Source organism: Arvicanthis niloticus, chromosome 16 (genome assembly GCF_011762505.2).
Source record: "Arvicanthis niloticus isolate mArvNil1 chromosome 16, mArvNil1.pat.X, whole genome shotgun sequence".
Taxonomy (NCBI): Eukaryota; Metazoa; Chordata; class Mammalia; order Rodentia; family Muridae; genus Arvicanthis; species Arvicanthis niloticus.
In genome coordinates, this window is record NC_047673.1 from 31,061,367 (window position 1) to 31,083,417 (window position 22,051).

Here is a 22,051-nt window from a genome sequence, read left to right on the forward strand (position 1 = left end):
TGGAGTGGGTTCATCATCAGAGTCCAGTTTTAAGTAATGGACCTGTGGCTTGACCACCAGGTTGTCTGCCTGGGTCTTTATGAGAGTAGTAAGGCGAGAGAAGGCCCAGGGGCCAAAAGAAATGAGCAAGAGAAGGCCAATGAGAGGTCCAAGGACAGGAGGGAGCGAGGTAGAAAGCCAAGGCGAGGTAGAGAACCAGTTCTTATACCAGCTCTCGCTTTTATTTCCTTTTTTTTTCTATCTTTTCTCTAAGCCCTCTCGAACTCTGTGCATGGTGTCTTTCACTGCCCCTGATTTATCTGCAAAGAAGCAGCACTCTTCCTTTAAAGTGGCTCAGAGTCCTTTCTGTTGAAGGAGCAAGAGATCCAGGCCTCATCTATTCTGGAGGACAACTTTAGCTGAAGAGGAAAGTGACTCACTAAGGGCTTCGATGCTCTCCTGTCGCTCTCTAACATCTTGATCATTGGTGCCACTGAGCTCAGAGTAGCAGTGGTTGGAGAGGAAAGGGAGGAAACTCCAGTCCCAGGGCCCACTGCCCCCAGCCCCAAGATGACTGCAGTGGTCATTGCAATGATGAGCTCTTGCTTTTGTCAGAGGAGAACTTCATCGTGTCTTGAGGGTGAGGTCCAGGAAGGGTGCTCCTCTTAGTTCCATAAGTGAAAAAGTCATCTGAGGAGTAATAGGCTAACCACGGGAGAACCTGCACAAAAGATCCTTTGAAGCCATAAAGGTGGTAAGGTGTGCGCATGGAATGAGTCCAGAGGAGCAGGGCTACCATGTATCCTGAAGAGGAATAAGGTAAAAGTCGCCTGTAAAGTTAAAAGAGGTTTGAGTCTGATTATAATGCAAGCAAAGGTAGGAGGCAGCTTGTTCCCAGGAGGGTTGACATAGGTACCAGATCCCGAGGCCATCTCCAAAGAAAATCTTTTAAAGAAGGAATGTTGCCAACAGCAGGAACTATGTTCTGTGGAGACAGTAAAATTATTATGGGGGATAGCAATTCCTTCATAGAAAGGAGGGGAAGAATAATAACCTGGCCAGCACTCTTGCCTGAGCTCTGGGTGAGAATCATTGATGGCAGCAAACGTCTGTTCTACAAGGGAAAAGACAACGTGTGAAGAAGAATGATGAGAAACTGTTGTTAACGAGGGAGTCAACTCTGGCGCTCGGGGGGGGGGGGGTGTTAGGGGTGGATGGGTGGGGTGGGGTGAGGGTTTGAGAGTTGGAAGGTGGAGCAGGTTGGTGAAGGACCAAAGCTGGATTAGGTCCTATGGTGACAGGGGAAGTTTTATGCGGGATTTCTCTGGTGAGTTTGCTGCAAAGAGATGATGGATGTTAGTCAATGGCCGTAAATCCGCAACCAGATTGACCCGGGATGGCGGGCTCCAGAGGCTCTGGAGGCCCCATTGGGCCTGGGGCCTTGACATTAGGGGTGCTCTCCAAGGTGGCTCTGAGCGTGGACTTTGACCACAGCTGCTCAGACAGTGTCGAGTACCTGACGCTCAACTTTGGACCCTTCGAAACAGTGCATCGCTGTCGGCACCTCCCACCCTGCAACAATTCGTGGGCACCCAGCGCAGCAAACACACAGTCGTAGCATATAAGGATGCCATGTATGTGTTTGGTGGAGACAATGGAAAAACAATGCTCAATGATAATAAAGGGGTTGTTGTCTTTCTGAGGCCCGAGGAGGCAGTGAGCTGTCTCCTCCAAGCAGCTAACAAAACTACTATAAGGTTCCTTAGGACCCTGTTTGATCTTAGTCAATGCTCCTGAAACAGTATTCCTAGATGGGAGTTTCCTCCAAGCTCCCACTGCTGTTTGGCGAACCTGAGCCAAGAGACCAGATGTATAACGTCTCCGGGCATCGGGTGTATTGTAAAGTGGTTCACCCATAAGTTTGGCAGTGGGGGCAGCTGCGGCCACAGAATCTCCGTCATCTTCACTAATAGTCTTATCAGGGTGAGCCTCACTAGAAGATGGCTTATCACCTGTGTCTCAGGGAACAGATATACCGCTGTGTGAGGGGCCTTTTTAGTTTTCTTCTTAAGCGACTGGGGCTCATCATGAAAGGAATGTTGTTGGCCTGTGGGGAGGGAGAGATCTGCTAATTGTTTTAAAAGTGAAAGTTGTTCCTGGTAATTATGGGCCAAATCTGTGAGGACACTCAAGTCAGCAGTAGCGTGCCTGCAGGAGGGCGGGGGGGGGGGGTAGAAAAACTTGATCAAGCAGAGAAGACAGATAGGGTGGCAGGGGATAGAAAGCGGGAAGAAGTTGATTAGAGAGTGGCTCGGGATTTGGGGAAGTTGAAAGAGCCACAGTTTTCTTGAAAGGGGGCAAGTCCAGATTGGGATATTGAGCAGCCTCCTTGTCAAGGGCTGCTGAGTCTCCCAGATCGAGGGGTTCCTCTCCGCCTTCATCCTCAAGACCAGTCAAAGAGGGATAAAGAGGGGAGGCTTTAATGGTTTTAGTGGGCAAAGTTGAAGATACCTTTTGAGAAATTTCTACAAGTGGGGGGCCCTCGGGACAGGAATTTTGAGAGGGTGGTTGCAAACAAGAGGATTCGGAAGGAGGGCACGAACTCTGACGTAGGGCCCTCTCTCCCTCTTCAATGACATTTTGATCATCAGGCCAATTATTGTGAGTCTTTCATAGGTCATGAATGAGATTCCAGTAACTAAAAGCTATAATAGGGACCTTTTCTGGACCAAAGGTCTTAAAATAATCTTGTAAACAATCACCAACTCTCTTCCACTTCTTCTGATTAATACTTCTTTCTTGGGGGAAATAGAGACAAAGGTAAACCAAAAAATCAAAAAAAAAATCTCTTTAAGTCTTTCTCTTCAACCCTGCCTCCCTGGGTCTCAAGGGAATCCTTAAGCCCCGAAATGAATAAATCTTGCTGAGAAATATTCTTACCCATGTCTATATAATGCACCACCTGATTACTCACCAAATGCCCGTCTCAGGGTCGGGGAACTCCCAGAGTCCTGAATGCTGGCTCCACTGCCACTTGAAGGTGGGGTGGTGATCCCCTCCAGTGGTCCCAGAGCCCCACGATGGGCACCACTTGTCCAGGCCAGCTGGACAATCAAGTGGGACCCTTAGACCCTGTGGAGAGGACTGAGATGTGTGAGAAAATAAGGAGGCACAGCAAGTTAAAAAGTCTGATCAAGCTGGCAAAATTTTTATTGTTCACACAGGTTATATACTCTAAAAATAGGATATGGGGAGGGGTAGGAAAGGAAAGAGAGCTTTGCAGGTGGAGAAAGCTAGCTGCAGCTGTGGGGTCTAACTAAGTTATTCTCATAAAGCCTTGCCATTACCAGGGGTTCTAAAAACATCTATCTAGCAGGATGTTGGCTAGATCAGGAGGAAGGGGGTTACTAAGGTGGGTTGCTATGAGGCCTTGTTTGAAGTTCTGAGAACTGACAAGTGAATCATGGAAGGTAAGCATAAAGAAGAATAGTAGACAGGAGAGCCAAGGCTGAGTGTTTGCCAAGAGTAAGGCCTTGCCATGCCTTCCCACAATATATGATTATTGTTGATAGAGTAAAAACTTTTTTTTGTTGATAGAGTAAAAAATTTTGATAGTCAAAAACTTTTATGCAGTTCTAAAAGAAGTCTATAATGCTCCAACTCAAAAAACTGTTTAAAGAGTATCATAATAAATATAGACATGTCTCCTGGAGGAGCAAGAAATCACCAAGAGTAATAGCTACATTCTCAGTGTGGGTTTTTGTTTTGGTTTGGTTTTAATATTGTGTTTTTATTTGTGATTAAAAATTTTAAATGTTAAAAAGCAAACATTACATAACAGGATCTTTTTAGATAAGATACATCAAACAAAGCTTAAGGGAAATTACTGGCAAATTTTACTAAATTAAATACTTAAATTTTCACTAAACAACACTAAAAGATACTTGATGCATGGGAAAATGTTTTTGCAATTTATTATCCAAAAACAACTTTAAAAAAAGATTTTATAGTCATGTAGAAGTGGTGTAAGTTGATATTAAAATGATAATCATCTCAATAGGAAACAAATGGACGACCATAGCTAGAGTAGCTAGTAAGTACATATAAAGGGGTTTAACTCACTAGTAACCAAAGATATGCAAACTAAAGCAGTATGTCCTGTTTCACACCCACCAGATGGCTAGCTGCCAGAAGTGTGAGTGTCAGTAATGAACAAGGGCATGAAGGAACCAATTAAAAAGATAGATGATATATTCTCTTTGGAGAAGGATTTGATAATGGCTGATAAAATCACAGTGTATTATGAGATCCTGTTTATAGGTGCATATGCTACAGAAATGTTTAAATGTTTATACTTAATGTTCATGTCTCATGAACAATGAAAGAGAAAAAAGTAGCAAACTAGTATTGTCACTGGGGAAATGGATCAAGTAATTGTAAACCAGCATACCATAGATAACATAGCAGTACAAATAAAATGAATGTGTTAGAGTCTATATATTCAGCTTTAGACCCAACAGATATTGCTGAGCAGGCAGCAGGTGGTAGGATGCTGCCGTTTTCTAGGACCTGGGAAATTGATTGCCCTGATTGTGAGACGCTATCTGTTTCACTCAGACCCATTCTCTCAGAGGTCTCAGTAGAGTTCTCTAAGTGCTGGATGATGACTGAGGCCCTCACTCTTGGCAAGTGATCCGAAGGATGGCTATGTGTGCTTATATTTTAGATTTTTTTAATTAATAAATAAATGTTGATGAATACAATACTGACAAACATCTTTTGTGTCCTTAGTATTTTTAAACTGTAAACAGCGGACTTTCAAAGTGCTGTTATGAATAGCTACTTTAAAGGCATTAATAGCAAAATTAAGGCCAATTGGCATAAAGATATGTCCATATTATGTAAAACGCAAAGAGTAAAGTATAAAACAGCATTTAGAGAGTAAAGATTTAATATTTACAATAAAAATGCTGTATAAAATGTCTATGCGAGGGTTCAATTAAAAGAATATTAAATAAAATGGGAGTTTGGTTTGTCTTTGAATGTTATTTTTCTTTTCTGAACCTACAATTTTCCTGGAGCAAATAGAGGCGTGTACTAGGAATAAAAAACTATACTTAAGAAAATTAATGTAAGTACTTTTAAAACACGTATAACATTAGAAAAGTAAAATTAATTCAGCAATTGTATATTTGTTCCCTACTTGGAATACTGCAGTGTAATTCTGACATTGTACTTTCCAGAGTAGTATCTGACCCCATAGTGTGAAGATGCTCTCTTCTGATGTGTACCACAAGCTCCAAGGTCTCCCAGCCACCACATTCTGACCTTACTGGTTACAGTTCAAGGATTTTCCTAAATCTCCCATTTGGTTTAGTAATGGTTGAAGTGACATATGGAACTTAGAAAGTGCTATGTTTGTGATAAAGAACATAAACTAAGCCAGCGTACATGAAGAGCATTGGCTGTGGGAGCGCACTGACAGTATCTACATGCAGTGCCCTCTCCGTGTACAACAGGGCTTGTCGCTTCTCCCAGCATCTTCATCGGGCTCCAGTGAGCATCCTGCCTAGACTTGGGTCATTTCTGAATTGTAAGTGAGTAAATGACTGGTCTTGTCTTTGCCTCCTAGTCTCTGCCTCTCCTGGTTCCTACCCTTTCTTCCGGTGACCAAGCACCATGTTCAGTTCTTTGCGTAGTGAACACTGAAGCATGACTCATGGTGGGGTCTTCATCCCAGGAGTTGGAGACAAAGGCCAAATTCATTTTATGTAGCACAGCAGTATGTAGAAAAGACGGGTATTAAGAATGAGGAAACAAAGTTTCAGCATGAGTTATGGATATGCAAAGCTTTTAGTAAATGCTAAAATATTTTTTACTTAAAAAAACTTGGAGTCAATGAATATCATTTTCTATAATTTGCTAATATGTCCTAGCAGGCAAATTACTTATCCAGTTTAGGTCTAAGTTAAAATATGTGTGAAGATTGCTTAGTAGACTTAAATGAGCTATTATGAGTTCATTGTTAATCACACGGGGGACCCTTAATAAAGGTAATTGATTTTTAAAGTCAGAACAGAGATTAGGGGACATATTGTAATGGGAAAAATAATATTTGTACAACAAATGGTATAAATTTAATTATGTAAAATGTATTGAAGATTTCCTTAGTTCCTTACTGTAAATATTTTTTAGTTTTGTCTAAATGGCAAACATCCCAGTTTCTCACTATCATTCTTGCCTGCAGTCTTACCTGGTTGCCATGGTTCCTGTGAGATACTGCTCATCCTGTGCAGCATCTGTTACTTGTAGTGCACATAAAGCAGCTCCAGGCAGGAACTGAATGCTAGAGTCTACACGTGGGCTTCAGGAGCCATAAAGCTCCTAAAAATGACCTGCTTTCACATCCCGTGGATACCTTAATTTTCTGATACCTCAGTTTTACAGTTTAAAATGATGTTTATAAACATCACAGAGCACATTCTAAATTCTACTTGTGGAAAAAGTCTATTTGAAGTATCCTCAAACTTGAATGTGCAAAGTAATCACCTGGAAGTCTGAGAAAAACCTGAGTCTAGTTCAGAAAGTCAAAAGGAAATGCTCCTCTGCAGTTCTGTAGGCTTCCAGATGACACCAGGGTTATTGGAAACCATGGTGTAACAAAGAAGGAGCAGATCTAAAAATAGAAGGGGTTTCTGTATTAAAAAATGGGCTACTAAAAATATGTTAGTGAGAAAAGTAATTTTTAAGCTTCAAACTATTTCATTATTTTACCAAATCTTTTCACTGGTTTTCTTCACAGTCAACCTTATTAAAGTTATTGCTTTGTTAATTTTATTTGTTCTAGAATATACATAATATATTCAAATATTTTTATATAAGCAATGATTCACCTGTTTAAATTCTCAAATGATTTCTCATCAGCAGTGAAAATTTACTTATAGAAAGATGAGTATAAATCAATATTCCCAGTTTACCCAATATTAAGATTCTTTAAGTCAACATTAAAATTCCCTACTCATTCCCAGCATCTTCTTTTACTCATTTGTTTCTTTTGCTCAAACTCAGATAAATCCAGGCAAGCAACAAAGAGGAACGTGGCGCCAGCTGGTCACCTGACTTTAATGAGGATGTCTGCGTGCAGCCCCTTTGTGCCTTGCTCCAGAACCCAAGCTTGTCTTTTATCTGAACTTAGTCATCCTGGCTCTATACATCTACTTAGGAAATTTATCTCAAGTTTTGAATAACTAATTAAGTTTAATACAGCATCTTTACTATTTATTTTATACATTTATTTACATTTATTTATATGATGGGCAAATATTGTGGTGGAATGAAGCATAGGTACTGAATACGATGATTAATGTTAAATTTCTAATCATTTAAATGGAGAATTTCTTGGAAAGGATGCTTATTTTTTTTTAAGATTCATGTCATAAGAAAGTAATTTGACTTCTAATCAGTATTCCAATCTTTCTTTTATAGGAGTTAAGTCAGATGCTCTCAGAAACTCCACCAGTTTGGAAGGGATCATCAAAGCTTTTTCGAAATCTTAAAGAAAGAGGTAAGCTAATCTTATGTGCCTATGCATTTTAGTATTGACATGGATTTAAAATTGCATGTGTTTATAAATATACATTTACTAAATATATTATATATTTAATGATATATATATAACATCAAAGGTAAAAGTTTCTATTTTAATAATGTTATTTTGCTATAGTATGATTAAGAATTATGTTATCACTATATACACAAATATATATATATATATATATATATATATATATATATATATTTCATCACCTCCTTAGCTTCATTATTTTTACCCATACTGAAAAGAGCATTTTACATTTGATCATAGAAAGTACTTTTCACAAATATTAGATATTCAAGTACTGGTTTTCTAGTACATTTTGCTTCTAGGGAATTAATAGTTATTTCTTTAGTTAATGACTACACAAAACTTTGGGATATTTTTTTAACAGCCAAATTTGAAATACAACACTCACTGTAAAAGCTTCCTGTTTCTGTATCCATAAGGTGGTTGGTTATGTGAACATTGGCTTGTTCTCAAATTATATGGCATATCTAGGTATTATGGTACATGTCTATAAGACCAGTGTTGGGAAGACAATTGCAAGATTAGGCACATAAGGCTAGCCTTGGCCACATAGTAGGTTTAAGGCTATCCTGTATTACTTGATGCCTCGATTAAAAGAAAAAGACAAACGTCTTGGTTTAATTGCAGTTTTCTTTTAGAATTTCCCAATTTTCATGTGGAATCTGAATAAAAGATGCGTGTCTTTTATTGTGAACAACTCTTTTTAACTAGGATTTAAACACTGGGCTCAGGCACATTAAAATAGTCCTTGGAGAACTGGGAGCTAATCTCAGCTTCTCTAGAGCCTGAAGAAGGAGGATGTTTGAGTCTGAAGCCAAACTACATTTCATAGCAAAGATTTATCTCACAAACAAACATAATCTTAGAAAATTTATTCTTATTTTAGGGTGAAATAATAGAAGTATTTAAAACTCAAAAGGAATAGGTAAATATAATGAATTTTAAATTTTTTACCTTAATATATTTTATAAGAAAATATAGATTGGACCAAATACAATTGAGAACAACAAGAAGAAAGCTGAGTGCATAGAAGAAGGGAATCCATTTTTCCTAAGAAAAGGTTAAACCATGGCCTTAATAAGAGTTTAGAGCCAGCATGTTAGATGGTAAAAAACACTGAACTACTTAATTTACATGTATATGCAGATTAAATGGTGGCAAATTTTTAAAGCTAAACATTTAAATCTACTAAATAATAATTTAAAATGGATTTTATCTTCTTAGCTGTTAGTAAAAAATATTAAGCAACTTCTTATAAAAGCAATATGTAATACTTAGGAAAACATAATAGATCAAGAAATAGTAATTTAATGATGTCATGCTTTTAAGAAAGTTCTTTAAAACTTTAGTTAAAAACCTAATTATTCAAAACCTAATTGTCAGTTCTTCTCCCTTTCTTTCCACTGCTCAAGACAGGGGGCTCTCTAAACTGTTCAGGGCTGTACGTGAACTTACAATCCTCCTTCTTGAGCCTCCTGATTACTGTCATGTAGTGGATGTCTTCTTTATTCTTTACTTTAGACTCTACAACTACTGTATCAGTAGTATTGGACTTTGTTACTTTTTTTGTTCTGGGTGGCCTTAAGTAAATCAAAGGATTGATCTTCTAATTTCCTTCTGGTTTTATATGTTTATAGTTAGGAAGAACTATGAATCTGTAGTTTATCTTCAGCATTTTCTCTTTTCTTGACCATTTTCATTTATATCACTTTTTTCTCCCTTCCTGTGTGCACATTAAAGTAACTCAGTAGTCAGATAGCCCTACAGACAAGCGCTGGCCATGACTCTCTGCATGCAAGGATTCCTCCTGTTAAGTAATCCTAAATGACAGGAACCTTGAACTAATTATCAATTATATGGCATTATAAAAGTTAACTATAATTCTTTGTCATCCTCTAAATGAATCAGAGTGGTAAGAGAACTCTTAAATAATTGTATCTTTAAAGCCATTGACCATTTCAGAATCTTTCTCCTATAACATTCATGGCAGTCATACAGAACTATCTGTGTATAGGTAACAATATTCTAGTATAAACAAGACAGAATGCTTTCAGAGCCTCCTGGTAGTTCCCCTGATGTCTGTGACAGACTACCTGTCAGTGACTCCTTGTCTCTTTGTTCTATAACAAAGAGTTAGTGGAGCCTTGAAGAACATCAGGTAAGTGGAGATCTGAAGAGCACAATGTATATTTAAGGTTTTGTTTTTCCCATACCTTTTACCAAACATGAAGAATGACTACAGTCTAGGGAAATACTGTAGACTTATTCCTGTACATAATTCTTTTGGTCTTTCTTGGTCAGTTAAGCAAAAAGAGTAGTGAAGAGTCCAGTAACAGTGTATTTATTTACTTCATACAAATTCTTGGTGACACTTGAAATTATAGGGTACAGAGAATTCACGATGCAGAAAACAGAAAGTGAGGGCAATTGGGAAAAAACTTAGAGTCAATTAAAGATAAAAGCTGTTATAAAATTAGCAAATGATCATTTGACAGAAAAAAAAAGGCAAGTGTAAGGTTTTAGTTTTAAATGTTACACATCAAATTTCTAAACAAGTATAAATTTTTATTCCAGTGTCACTAAATAGTGACTAAGTTCTTCATTGCATTTCTGACCTCCTTATGTTTCATATAGTAACCGGTAACAAGTTTAAAAGTTGAGCTGTAAATAAACATTAACATTTTACCTTTTTTGCCAATATATCTACCATAAGTGGAAACTTTTTGGAATTTTTAAAGAGGCATATGTAACAATTTAAGTAAAATGAATTTTGCTACTTTTGTAATGATTTTGTAATATAGTAGTCTCATTTAAAACATTATTTAGCATATGCCTTAAAACTAAATTAGTCATAGTTTTATTGTATACAGTATTTTACTTTGTTGTATGTCAAAGATAAGTTAATATTTTTAAATCATAATTGATACTGTTTTCTTCTAGGTGTGATTTCTTACACAGAATATCTTTTTCTTTTATGTATTTTAACAAGTAAGTATACTCATTAAATTTATTTCTATATGTATTTTTCCTTATGATCCTAAAAATGAATCTTTCTTAGCATACTATTTTAAGTTACCTTATGTGTATATTGGCTGTTTTACAAATTCATGACTAAATATCACAAGAAAATGTTAATGATAACACTGTAATGGTCATATACTTGGCTTCTGACAATAACAAAATATTCATAAATTATAAATATATAACTCGTTGGTTTTTCAGCTACATGAGACCCTAAAGGTCAGAATTTATACTAACTTATCAAGTTTGTATTATATACATTTAAGCCAGGTTTTCTGCAAGTCTAATGTGAAAATATAGTAGGTTTTGAGTCTCTTAACCTCCTATCATCTGTCCATGCAGTGGTTTGCTCTCCCTGGCACATGCAACAGTATTTATGAAATACATAGAAGGTTTCCTAAAGCCTGGGTTCAGTTCTCATCATCCAGTAGATGAAATTGTATGCTGTGCTCGCTGTGCTTCGGCCTCCAGGCCTTACATTTCTGGACCCCTTCCCTTCCTGTGGAGGACGTGGAGGACGTGGAGGACATCTGCTCTTTGAATGCAGCATTGTCTGCCCTTGAGCTGTCAGCGCTTCTCTCTAGAGCTTCCTGGGATTGTATCTCTCAGGCTTCCTTTCAAAATGCAGTCCTCATGTGGATCCACTCTTCAGAAGCTCTCTTGCCTTCTCTTTTAATCTCTCTGTCATGTTTTATTTTCTTCATAGAATTCAGATTATTTGAAATTATGTTTTACAAGGTCAGTCTTTCCACACTGCTGTGAAAGGTCTGCAGTGTCAAAATGTTACCCTCTTTTGTGCCATCTGTATCAAAAACAGTATCTTATTCACAGTGTCCCTTCAGAAAATAATTGGTAAATGGAAAAAAAAAACAAGGAAGAATTTTCTTTAGGGAATTTCAAATGATGAAATCTGGAGATGTGTACAAACGAGCTCTAGTAAAACTCACTTTAAAATTCTGTTTCTATGCTTAGAAAGTTTACACTACTGTGCTAGCTATGAATGGTATAGCAGCAGAAAGGGCTGTGAGCATGACATATATATTTTTTTTCTTATATTGTTTATTCTCTCATAATGAGAAAAAAGTTTAGTGTTGGAAAACAAGCATTCTGCTACTCATAGTAGGGCCACCTGAGATTTATCTAGCTTGAAAAGTATTTGATGACTCCAATCTAAGTCTGTGATGAGACTTATTTTGCATATATTCATATACTTTTTCAAAATCTTTTAAAATGTAGAACTTGCTTTTCGCTTGTGGTGTCAGTAGTTGTGAAAGATAATAACAATAAATGCAGATTCCTACAATACTTATAAAAAATAAGGTTCATGAAGCAGTGGCTTCCGTTGATTATTTCCAGAGACAGTTCTGATGGGTTAAGAAAGTAGGGCTATCTGCTTCTTCGCAAAATTCAGACTGATAAGTTTACTTGGAGATGGAACATTCAGATTTTTGCTAGCCATTTCAGAGGACAAAGGTCAAGTCTTTTCTTAAATAAGCATGCATTGACCACCTCCCTGAAGGATGCTTTTCTTCTCTCCAGGTTTTCTTGTTATTCTAGATATTAAAAAACAAACAAACAAACAAACAAACAAAAAACAAAGCAAAGTATGGGGCTCCAGAAAAGATCATAAAATTAAGTCAATTCATAAGCATGGCAGTCTTTCTCAAAAAGATAATTGGTTCTTGGATATTGGAACTACACATTCACACATTTTAAAAAAGATTCTGGCGGGGGGTGGGAATGTAAGGGTGGGGAGAGGGGAGTGAGGGTGGGGGGGCACAGCCTCATAGAAGCATGAGGAGGGGGGATAGGATAGGAGGTTTCTGGGTGGTGGAGGGAAGTGGTGTAAGGGGATAAAATCTGAAATGTAAATATAATACCCAATTTACAAAAAAAGATTCTGGCTTTTCAAGCTTCTAGAAGTTAACCCCAAATCTGTACCCTCTCATGAGCACATTTATTCACTGGTGATTTCAGTTAAATTTTTCTGAAGAATTGGAACTGGTACATTGTGTTATATTTTTACTTTTTTTTCTTTTTTTGCTATATCAAGTAGTTGAACATAGTTCATTTTTAAAAAGAAAAAAATCAAATGCAGTGACCTCATGATGTCTTATTAACAAATAAGCAGAATTTGGATATTTATTTTTAGGGGGACTGTTGTCAGATATTCCTTTAATATAATACAGGGAGTTATAAATACTTAGAAAGCTTATTGTCAGTTCTGTTATTGAGTCTGCAGTTCATAAAGCAGAAATATGTATTCTTCAAAATAGCTCTCACTGTATATAACCTGTACTAACATATTACTTTGCATTTTGTGCAGTGTATGTGCCTAACTGTCGAATGCATGGATTTTGTACTTTTAAGTCTTTTTTTTTCAATCTTATGAAAACTTGTTCTGAATTTTGTTTGTTTGTTTGTTTGTTTGTTTGTTTCTGGCAGAGCCCCATGCAGGTTTTAGAATAGCTTTCAACATGTTTGACACTGATGGAAATGAGATGGTGGATAAAAAAGAATTTTTGGTGGTATGTATATTATATGCTGCATTTTTCTAAAAACTAAGTATTGCTCACTTACAGTGTTATGGAAATAAAAGTTATATTGAGTGTTTAAAGATGACTATAGTCATGTTTGGAATTTATCAGATTTTTCCATCTACTTGATGAAAAAAAGGGAGTCTGAGATTATGTCTTTCCAGCTAATTCTCAGTTTTTGTCACAGCTCTTTGCCATAGGACTGTTGGAACAGTCCAAACTGTTTTTCACTTGTGCATCCTACATCTGTTTCTGTGGCAAAATACTTTCTTTTTCTTCTGAAATATAAAATAATATTAATTTATTTCTTAGAGTAGTGAAACCTGTGAATAATATCAATGTTCTATTCTTAATTTTTCATATCTTCTGTTTAAAGGTAAGAGAAAAGGTGGACATAAAGAGCTATTTTATTTCAGAATGAACCTGTTTACCTAAATAATTTGAATAAACATTCTGTATCAGCACTGACTTTTGGAGATCACATTTCTTGAAAGCTCTTTGTGCCCGTGTCTTTTGGGATGTTGTGTGCTTCTTGGATAGAGTCAGAGGCACTTGCATCACCTGCTACTTGTTTCCATATACTCACTGCAAGAGCTGCGGTTGCTCTAAATCTGAACTCTCCTCTGCCCTGTTGCTGTTCTGCTTCCTTAGTTGTGATGTTTACCTGTCTGTTTCAAAGACTTCTGAAAGCAGGAGTAACCTGACTCTCAATCCTAATGCATACAGTGAGATAGAGGTGCCCAGGAAGGCGGCCTCATCAGTCAAGTGCTTGCTGCCCAAGCATGGCTGCGTTCAGATCTCCAGCACCACACAAAAAGCCAGCCTGCACTATACTCTCACTGCTGAGGAGGCAGAGATGGGAGGATCCCTGGGGCTCGTTTGCCAGGTAGTCTAGCTAATATGTCAGCTCCAGGTTTAGTGAGACAACCTATCTTAAAAAATTAATTGCGGGAATGATTAAAGAAGACACCCAGTGTTGACTGCTTCCCTCTGTCCATGTACATACATATACACACTCAATACACTAAAGTAAAAGTAATAACTGGAAAAGGGGAAAATGATAGAGTTGAGATTGTTACCCAGATTCCATAAACAAGAATAACAAACTATTCATAAAACCGACAAAATCCATGTGTGTTAGAGGAGTCTGCAGACTGGCTAGCCGGTCCTGAGTCCTAGAGTCTGACTCTGGGCAGTTTAGTTTAGGGATAGTAAAGCACGACACAATTTGGAAAAAGTCTACTGGTAATAATTACCTCAATCCTGTGTGTACAATAAAGCTTAAGGTATAGCTACATCAAAGCTCCTTGTAAAGTACATGTGACCTCTTCCATAAAGACAGGTGCTAAATTAAATTGACTACATATGACACCTTACAGCTCTGGAAGAGGGTCTGCTGTGGTCTTGGTTATACAGATAGTACAAAGGTCACGAGGCTATAAAACACCTTTGCTTCTGTTTATAAGAGTTTGGGGCAGCCAGGTGTGGCCTAGCCATACAGATGACACAGAAGTCACTGTGCTATTTACCACATCCATTCCCAGCTTTCTGGGCTTATAACAGCTTATACATTTCTGCCTTTGAAGAGAGACATTACTGGATGTTTAACATTGCTAATTTCCTTAGTGCTTATCTGTGATCACAAGCACCTCATGTCCTCTACAGTAAAAGAAGCAGAATTAGGCTTCTATTTCAAACCACAGAAATTTGAAGATTTATAAAAAGTAATGATACTGTTTATAGCACTAGCTAACAGCTATTTAGATATATAATAGGCAAAGTTCTAGGTAATTAGTTTTGATACTTAGTTTATATAGCACTCTATACAGTAAGGTACTTTTCTTATTTTCCAAATGCAAAAAATGAGCTGTAGACAGTTAATTTATCTAAGAAATGATGCCAGCAGTCTCGTCTCTACCATGTACAGTTAGTAGTTAGTACAGGAACTTCACAGGTGGTCATGTCCGTTTTCATACATAAACGAATTAGAACCGGTAGAGTGACCAGTCTACTGTAATAACATTGAGACAGAAGCCTGACTCAAACCAGAGTCCGTGAGGACTGCTTCAGTGCACCTTACAGCCCCACCAGGTTTCCTCTCTTTCTGTATGTGCCTCAGATCAATGTCTTTGTGTTATAGAGATCAAGTAAAACTGTATTGTTAAATACATTTTGACATAATTGTGAATTGCCAGTACCAAAGGATATAGTTTTTCCTGGGGGGGGGGGGGATGGTGCAATCATAAAATATAGAGTAGTTTAAATGTTGTTGAAACTGCTTTGTTTATGTGTAAGATATACTTAGTAGAGAGTAATATGTAGGTATTTTGATTCCTGATTTATTTCTGTATAGCTTCAGGAGATATTCAGGAAAAAAAATGAAAAGAGAGAAACTAAAGGAGATGAAGAAAAACGTGCAATGCTGGTAAGAAATACTTTATAGTGGTTTCAGGTGGGTTTTTCCAGGTGAGAATTATTTTGTACTTGTTGAAACAGTGTAACACTTAGAATTTGAATCGTTTCCTTTACTGAAAACATTCTGAAGATTTAATGTATAAAAATTATATAAGTATCTTATGCATCAATATCAATATTTATGCTAAATATTGATATTAAATACCTGTACCAGTCATATTCATTAAATCATTTTCATCCATACTGTCGTTATCTGTGAGCTATGAAGGGTATATATCATATAGTAGATGAATAAGATCATTATGCATGTAAAAATTTAAAGGTGAATATGCAAAGATTTAATTCTGTAAGTGAATTTAATGATAGTGTAATAAAATGAATGGTAAATATAAGGAAATAATGTAGGCTTTCTACATCTCACAGAAGGAGTATAGATTCTTCTGGGTTACATGTTAGTGCCTCATCCTGAAGTTAAAATTAACAGTATTTCATCTTTTTAGTCATCATTTTATTTGTCCCAAATATTTTAGTCTTGACAACAGCCTAGTTCACATTAAAAAAATAGCAGATTGGTCCTAAGCTCTTACTGTCAGGCATAAGGCTAGGTGCTTTTCACTCATTTTGCCATTTAATCTATACACTAATCCTCCTGTTGTCCCCAGTCAAACAAGAAAACTGACCGTTATAAGGTTTAAATATCTTATGAAAAATTATAATCCTGTTAAAAGTCACAGTTTCAACCTTTGGTGGCCTGCTCTGAATTCTCTACTTTTATCTTAAGATGAATAAATCTTAAATTTATTCATTTGCTACTTAAATACCAAAAGTATGGTATATTTTATTGTCATGTGACAAATACTTAATTAGAAGTATAATTTTAGTCATTAGCATTTACTAAAATACATAGATCAGATAACATAGTGGGGAAAATTACAGTATCAACACAAAAGCCAAGGTAAAGGAATCACAAGATACATTGTACAAATAAATGTGCAGACTGTAAAGCACAATGTACAACGAAATATAAAATACATTGAAAGAAAGCATTTCATAATAGTGATGTAATTCACATTAACTTAGATTAATTAGGCAAGTCTAGATAAATTATGAAATCTATATTATATCACCTTATCCTGGGCGATATGTCTTATAGTCATACGTTAGTGATGCACTCCCTAGCAAATATATTGGGAAAGAAACTTAGTTTTAGAGAACAAGTGAAAACAACATAAATTGTATGCAACTTAATATATGTAAATGACCTCATTACAGTAATTGATTTACAGGTCCTCAGAGGTGTTGATCTGAATCTAAATAGCTCTGCTCAAAGCTCATTTCATAATGTAGTTATCAGGTGTTCCTGTCAGTGACCTCTCCCTGACATTCAACAGCACAGCACTTTACAATTCCCCATTACCGTATTTGATAGGGCAGTCCTTAGTTTCAGCGTATTAGTCATGTTTTAAATAATACAAATCTGAATTGACTTTTGACTATTCTATCTAGAGAGGATCAAGTAAAATGCAAATGGTTTTGGCAAGTTGATTGAATGAAATACATGTACACATATTCTAAACACTAGGTTGAACTTGAAACAACTAAAATTTATCTCATAGTAAAAAATGAGATGAAGCCTAAGAAGAAAGTAAAGCAGGTCCATGAGCCAAGTCCAGAGGGTGTGACTATTTCCTCTGTGATGCATTACCTCTGTGATCTTCAGTAAGATTCTTAATCTCTCTGTCTCTCTCTCTTTTTACTTGTACAATTAAAATAATACAATAATGTTGTCACCACCTGTAATTTTATGAAGATTAAATGAGTTAAAATGCTACTTAGCCAGTATAATATATAATTATAAAAATATAATAAACATCAAAAAATGTTAGCTAATAGACTTGATAACAACCTCCTGGTTTCTTTAACTGAAAATTAGCATATCCAAATCAAAACTCTGTAATACATCCATGTCACTAAAACTCTGAAATGAACACTGTGTTTAAGGTCTGTGCTAAGACCATAATGAGTGGTACTCTCTGTATCCCCATCTCAGGCCTGGCAGGTAAGTGTTACTGCTGTTCCACAGGTGAGCAGAATCTATGACCATAGCCAATAGGGTTCCAGTGCAGGGCCTCATCCCATTGTCCACATCCATCCTGCTGCTGAGCCCAGCATCCCCACCTCCGCCCAGGAGGAACTGTCTGCTCACAGCAGTAGTCCTTTCATGTACAATGGAAAAGGCTGAAGTGAACCCGGCCTCAGTTAACGTTTATTTATAGTGATTTAGAAACTTTGCTACTCATCTTTAACATTTATCTCACTTGTGTGTGTGCTTTATAGAGAATGTAGCATAATGATTTGCCCTTCCTAATTGATTATTTTGTCGTCTTTTTCTTTTTTCTTTTGCTATACTTGGGTTCATTCTGAAATGTGACACTTCATTTGGCCCTTTGTGCTCTATGTCAGCGTCTTCAACTTTATGGATACCATTCTCCTACTAATAGTGTATGTACAATACTTTAAATGTTTTTATGTATATATCCCTTACCTGTTATATTGGATAATATTATTTCTTTATATAAAGCTATATATACTATTTAAAGTGTATTGGAGTTTGTTAAATACAATAAGATATAATCAAGCCAAAAACTTTAGTTAAGTGAAACAAAATGTAGAAAGCAATTGTATATCTTTATTAGTTTTATATTTGTAAATTAAAATAAATGTGACTAAACAACCACCACCAGACATTCCGGTAGAGTAATTGAAATTTTATATTTTTCAGCAATATATGAAGCATTATACAAAAATAATAAAACAGATAGGCTCTCTTCCTGAAGAACACAGGTATTTTAAGAATTAACTCTAGACATTGGTCAATGCCAATAAAATCATGATAATGAATAAACTTTCATTTTCAGTTTTCATTTTTTTCTGAAACTCTGTTGCCTGCCTACTTTCTCTGCTCTATTAAAAACTGTATATAAGATTGTACTTGTCACATACTACATAGACATGACTATGAGTTTCATTTTTTAGTCTTGAAAAGTTCTGTACATGCTCTTCCCAATTGTGACATTTCTATTCTCTTGAGAACAAGCTTGTTGGTTAGCCCAGCACATAAGAACCTGCTCAGAATAACCTGGAGGACAGTGTTTAATTAGCTACTATAAACTATAGAACCTATTTTAGATTTGAGCACATCCTGGAGATGGTTTCAACATCAAATATCACAGAGTATCCTGCCTATTCACAAGGAATGACACAGTATAATTGGAGAGCAAGCCACATCTATGGGGCCCGCACAGACTTTAAATTTGTCTAAGATTTGGAAACATTTTTTATAAAATCTACTGCTACTTCCCAATAAGGTTATTTTTTAAAAGTGTTTTTCTAATAATCATTTAAGTATTTGTAAGAGCTTAGAATATAAAAAATCTCACATTAGAATATCAGACATACTTGTAAACATAGTTAATAGTATTTATGACGTTATGGCATAATGTTTACTGTCACAGTGGGAGCCACTTTATAATTGCGGCCGTTTCCTTCCTTCCTTCCATTTTTAAGGAGTTACCGTAGAGTTTAAGCTGCGTAGACTTTACAGTCGCAGTCAGTAAGGTATTTTCAATAGCCAGATTTAAACTGTACATTGTATTCATATTATCCTTGAGGAGTAAAACATACTATTTTTATTTTATTGGTTCACAAATATTTCATTTCATCTACTGAGGACAGCTTCTGTCCTTATGTAAAACAACCATTAATGTGCTATAACTTCATGTTCTTTTAATCATCACTCAAATAGATTACATAATTTAACTCTTAAAATTTGATTTGTTTCTATAGTAGAAACATTCTTATGAGGAATGACTTCCCTAAAGTGCCTTTGGCAAACAAGATGGGGTCTGGACATGAAGACAGACCCTCTGAGTTCTCAAATTGTCTGTTCCAAGATAGTGCCTGCTACAGCTGCTTCTGCCTGTTTTCATTCTTCCTGCTATAGTGAAAGATTAAGACTGACCAGCCTTAATCTTGTGCCTGTGAATATAGTAGTTACTCTCAGCAGCTTTTCCATTCCAGATAACCCAGATCTTTTTATATTTCTCATGTAGTCAAGTCTCAAATTATTGTTCCACAGTGATGAAAACAGTACAAAAAGAGTTCAAAAAAAAAAAAAAGCAATTCAACTAGCTCAAAGTCAAGAGTGTTTGACTTCAGCATCCCTTATATGATTTTTATGATATCAATTTTAACTATCCTAATGCTATTACTATCAGAAAATGTGTCAGTTTTTAATAGCACTTCAGTGGTATTTCATCTTATATTGAAATGTGGTTTGGGGATAAATTTGATATTCATAAATAATTTTTATTTTTAAAAATGTGTTCTCCAGTTTTTGATGCAGAACTGTAATATATATTGTACATGTATTTACACATATATATTACCATGCATGTTAATTGTGTGTTTTCAGTCTTGTCTGTCATTACTGACAAGTAATGTCTGCTTGATTGTCAATTGGTATTTTAAAATTAAACTAAATGTATGGATTTATTGTTTACTCACAATGTTCTTCATTTTTATGTTATCTATTTTAAAACATTATTACATGTGTATGAATATAAATTAATTATGCTTTAGCCAAATTTCTGGTAACTATTGTACTAGATTTCTGGGTATATTTTGCCTTATAAAACCTTTAGTTGTCAGTATAAACTATCTTTTAAATTAATGTTTTACTTTTTTATTATTGTTCCCTGTAAAGATATGAAGCTTTTCCTGATTTTAAAAATGTACTTTAGCTCAGAAAGTTAATGCAAATAAAATGAATACTTGTAAAATAGCTCAAGAAATAGAATGTGCTATTTCCCACAATCCCCTTTATACTGTCTCCAGGCATAATTCTTCTCCCAAAACTCATTCTCCCAACTGATTGCAGCAGCTGGGGTTTATAGTAGATCTTCGCTTTGCTGCCTGTGCATTTTGAGAACTTGGCTTTAGTTCTTCTGCTCACGGAGTCCGTTCTTGTAGGCAGAACCAGCCCGAGCTCCTGTATTGCTTTAAACAAGTGAAAATGGTTGTTTGTGAAGAAAGTAGCTCTTCAGCATGTAGCATGGGCTGTCACACAGATGTCCTCTTGCTGGGCAGTTCCAGCTCCTGAGTGTGCGACAGCAGTTCTTCCTGAGTGCTTCCTGTTGCCACTCAAGATGCTGAAAATCTAGACCTGGGCATCTCGGCACATATGAGGGCACTGTCTCATTTGTGTGAAGTTACCAGGAATGACTTGTAGTCATTTTTACTATCAGGACAAGTAGCAATGCAAAGCCAAAGGCAATAATAGCATTTAAAGTGTCTTCAAGACGTCTTAGGTTTGGGCTGGCCATTTCATTCTCATCAAGCAAGCTAGTGCTGGTTCCTGGCCTCTCGGCAGCATAGCCTGCTGCGCCTTTTTCAGCTTTGCTTTTCTCATTGACTGAGAAAATTTTGATGGTATATTTTGTGAAATGTACTGGTCTCTTTTCTCCTGGCTGATTGATAATCTGTGCCTCTTAATTAGAAAATTCCAGTAATTTACATTAGTATGATTACTTTGTGATGTAGAATTTAGGTGTTTTTCGTGTTTTTCTCTGTAAACCATTCTTTTCTTCCTTGCTTTACCTTGCCTTCCATAGAAATTTATTTGTTCTTTAAATTTAGAACGTACTTAGTATATTTCTATGTTTATTTTCTGAGTCTTTGATGAATATACCTAAACTAAGAACATCTTTATGCTCTTCCGCTTAGGATGCATAACTATCTTTGATGTCTCTCTCAGCATAGATACTTGGAATTCTTTTATAATGGCTGCATCATTCTTTTTTCTAATATCTCTAATTAGATATTCTAAATATATATCATTGATACTTGTTTATGGTAATTTTACTGTGTAGCTTGAGCTTTGTCTTCTTGAGTCTACAGCCTCTGCCTCTCAAGTGCTGGGATTCCAGGTTTATGCCACCCTTCCTTGCCATCAGTGTCTATTTAGAATTACCCACTGTAAACAGACACCATGACCAAGGCAACTCTTATAAGGATGAAATTTAATTGGGGCTGGCTTACAGGTTCCAAGGTTCAGGCCATTATCATCAAGGTGGGAACATGGCAGTATACAGTAACTCATGGTGCAGGACGAGCTGAGAGTTCTACATCTTCATCTGTAGGCTCCTAGGAGAAAACTTTCATCCCCACACAGCTAGAAGGAAGCTCTCAAAGCTCACAGTGACCCACTTCCTCTGACAAGGCCACACCTCCTAACAGTGCCACTTCCTGGACCAAGCATACTCAAGCCACCACACATGTATATTTACCATTCCTAACTCAATTTCTGTTTTGAAGCCAAGGAGATGGCTCAGTTTATAAAGTACCTGCTGGTCTAGTTCTGATTCCTAGAGTCCATATAAAGCCCAAGTAGGTGGGACATGTATGTAACCCCAGC

General features: G+C 36.4%; 1 protein-coding gene across 3 annotated transcripts in view; it reads left to right on the forward strand.

Moving 5' to 3' along the window:
• Micu3 (mitochondrial calcium uptake 3) overlaps positions 1 to 22,051 on the forward strand; it is a 77,638-nt gene that overhangs the window by 35,400 nt on the left and 20,187 nt on the right. For 2 of the 3 annotated variants that reach the window (XM_034520552.2, XM_076914042.1), the window contains 5 exons: positions 7,465 to 7,543; positions 10,544 to 10,591; positions 13,070 to 13,152; positions 15,515 to 15,586; positions 18,040 to 18,078. In XM_034520552.2, the coding sequence (XP_034376443.1) occupies positions 7,465 to 7,543; positions 10,544 to 10,591; positions 13,070 to 13,152; positions 15,515 to 15,586; positions 18,040 to 18,078 (321 nt within the window). The remainder of the gene's footprint in view (positions 1 to 7,464; positions 7,544 to 10,543; positions 10,592 to 13,069; positions 13,153 to 15,514; positions 15,587 to 18,039; positions 18,079 to 22,051) is intronic. The other variant, XM_034520553.2, reaches the window with a different exon arrangement.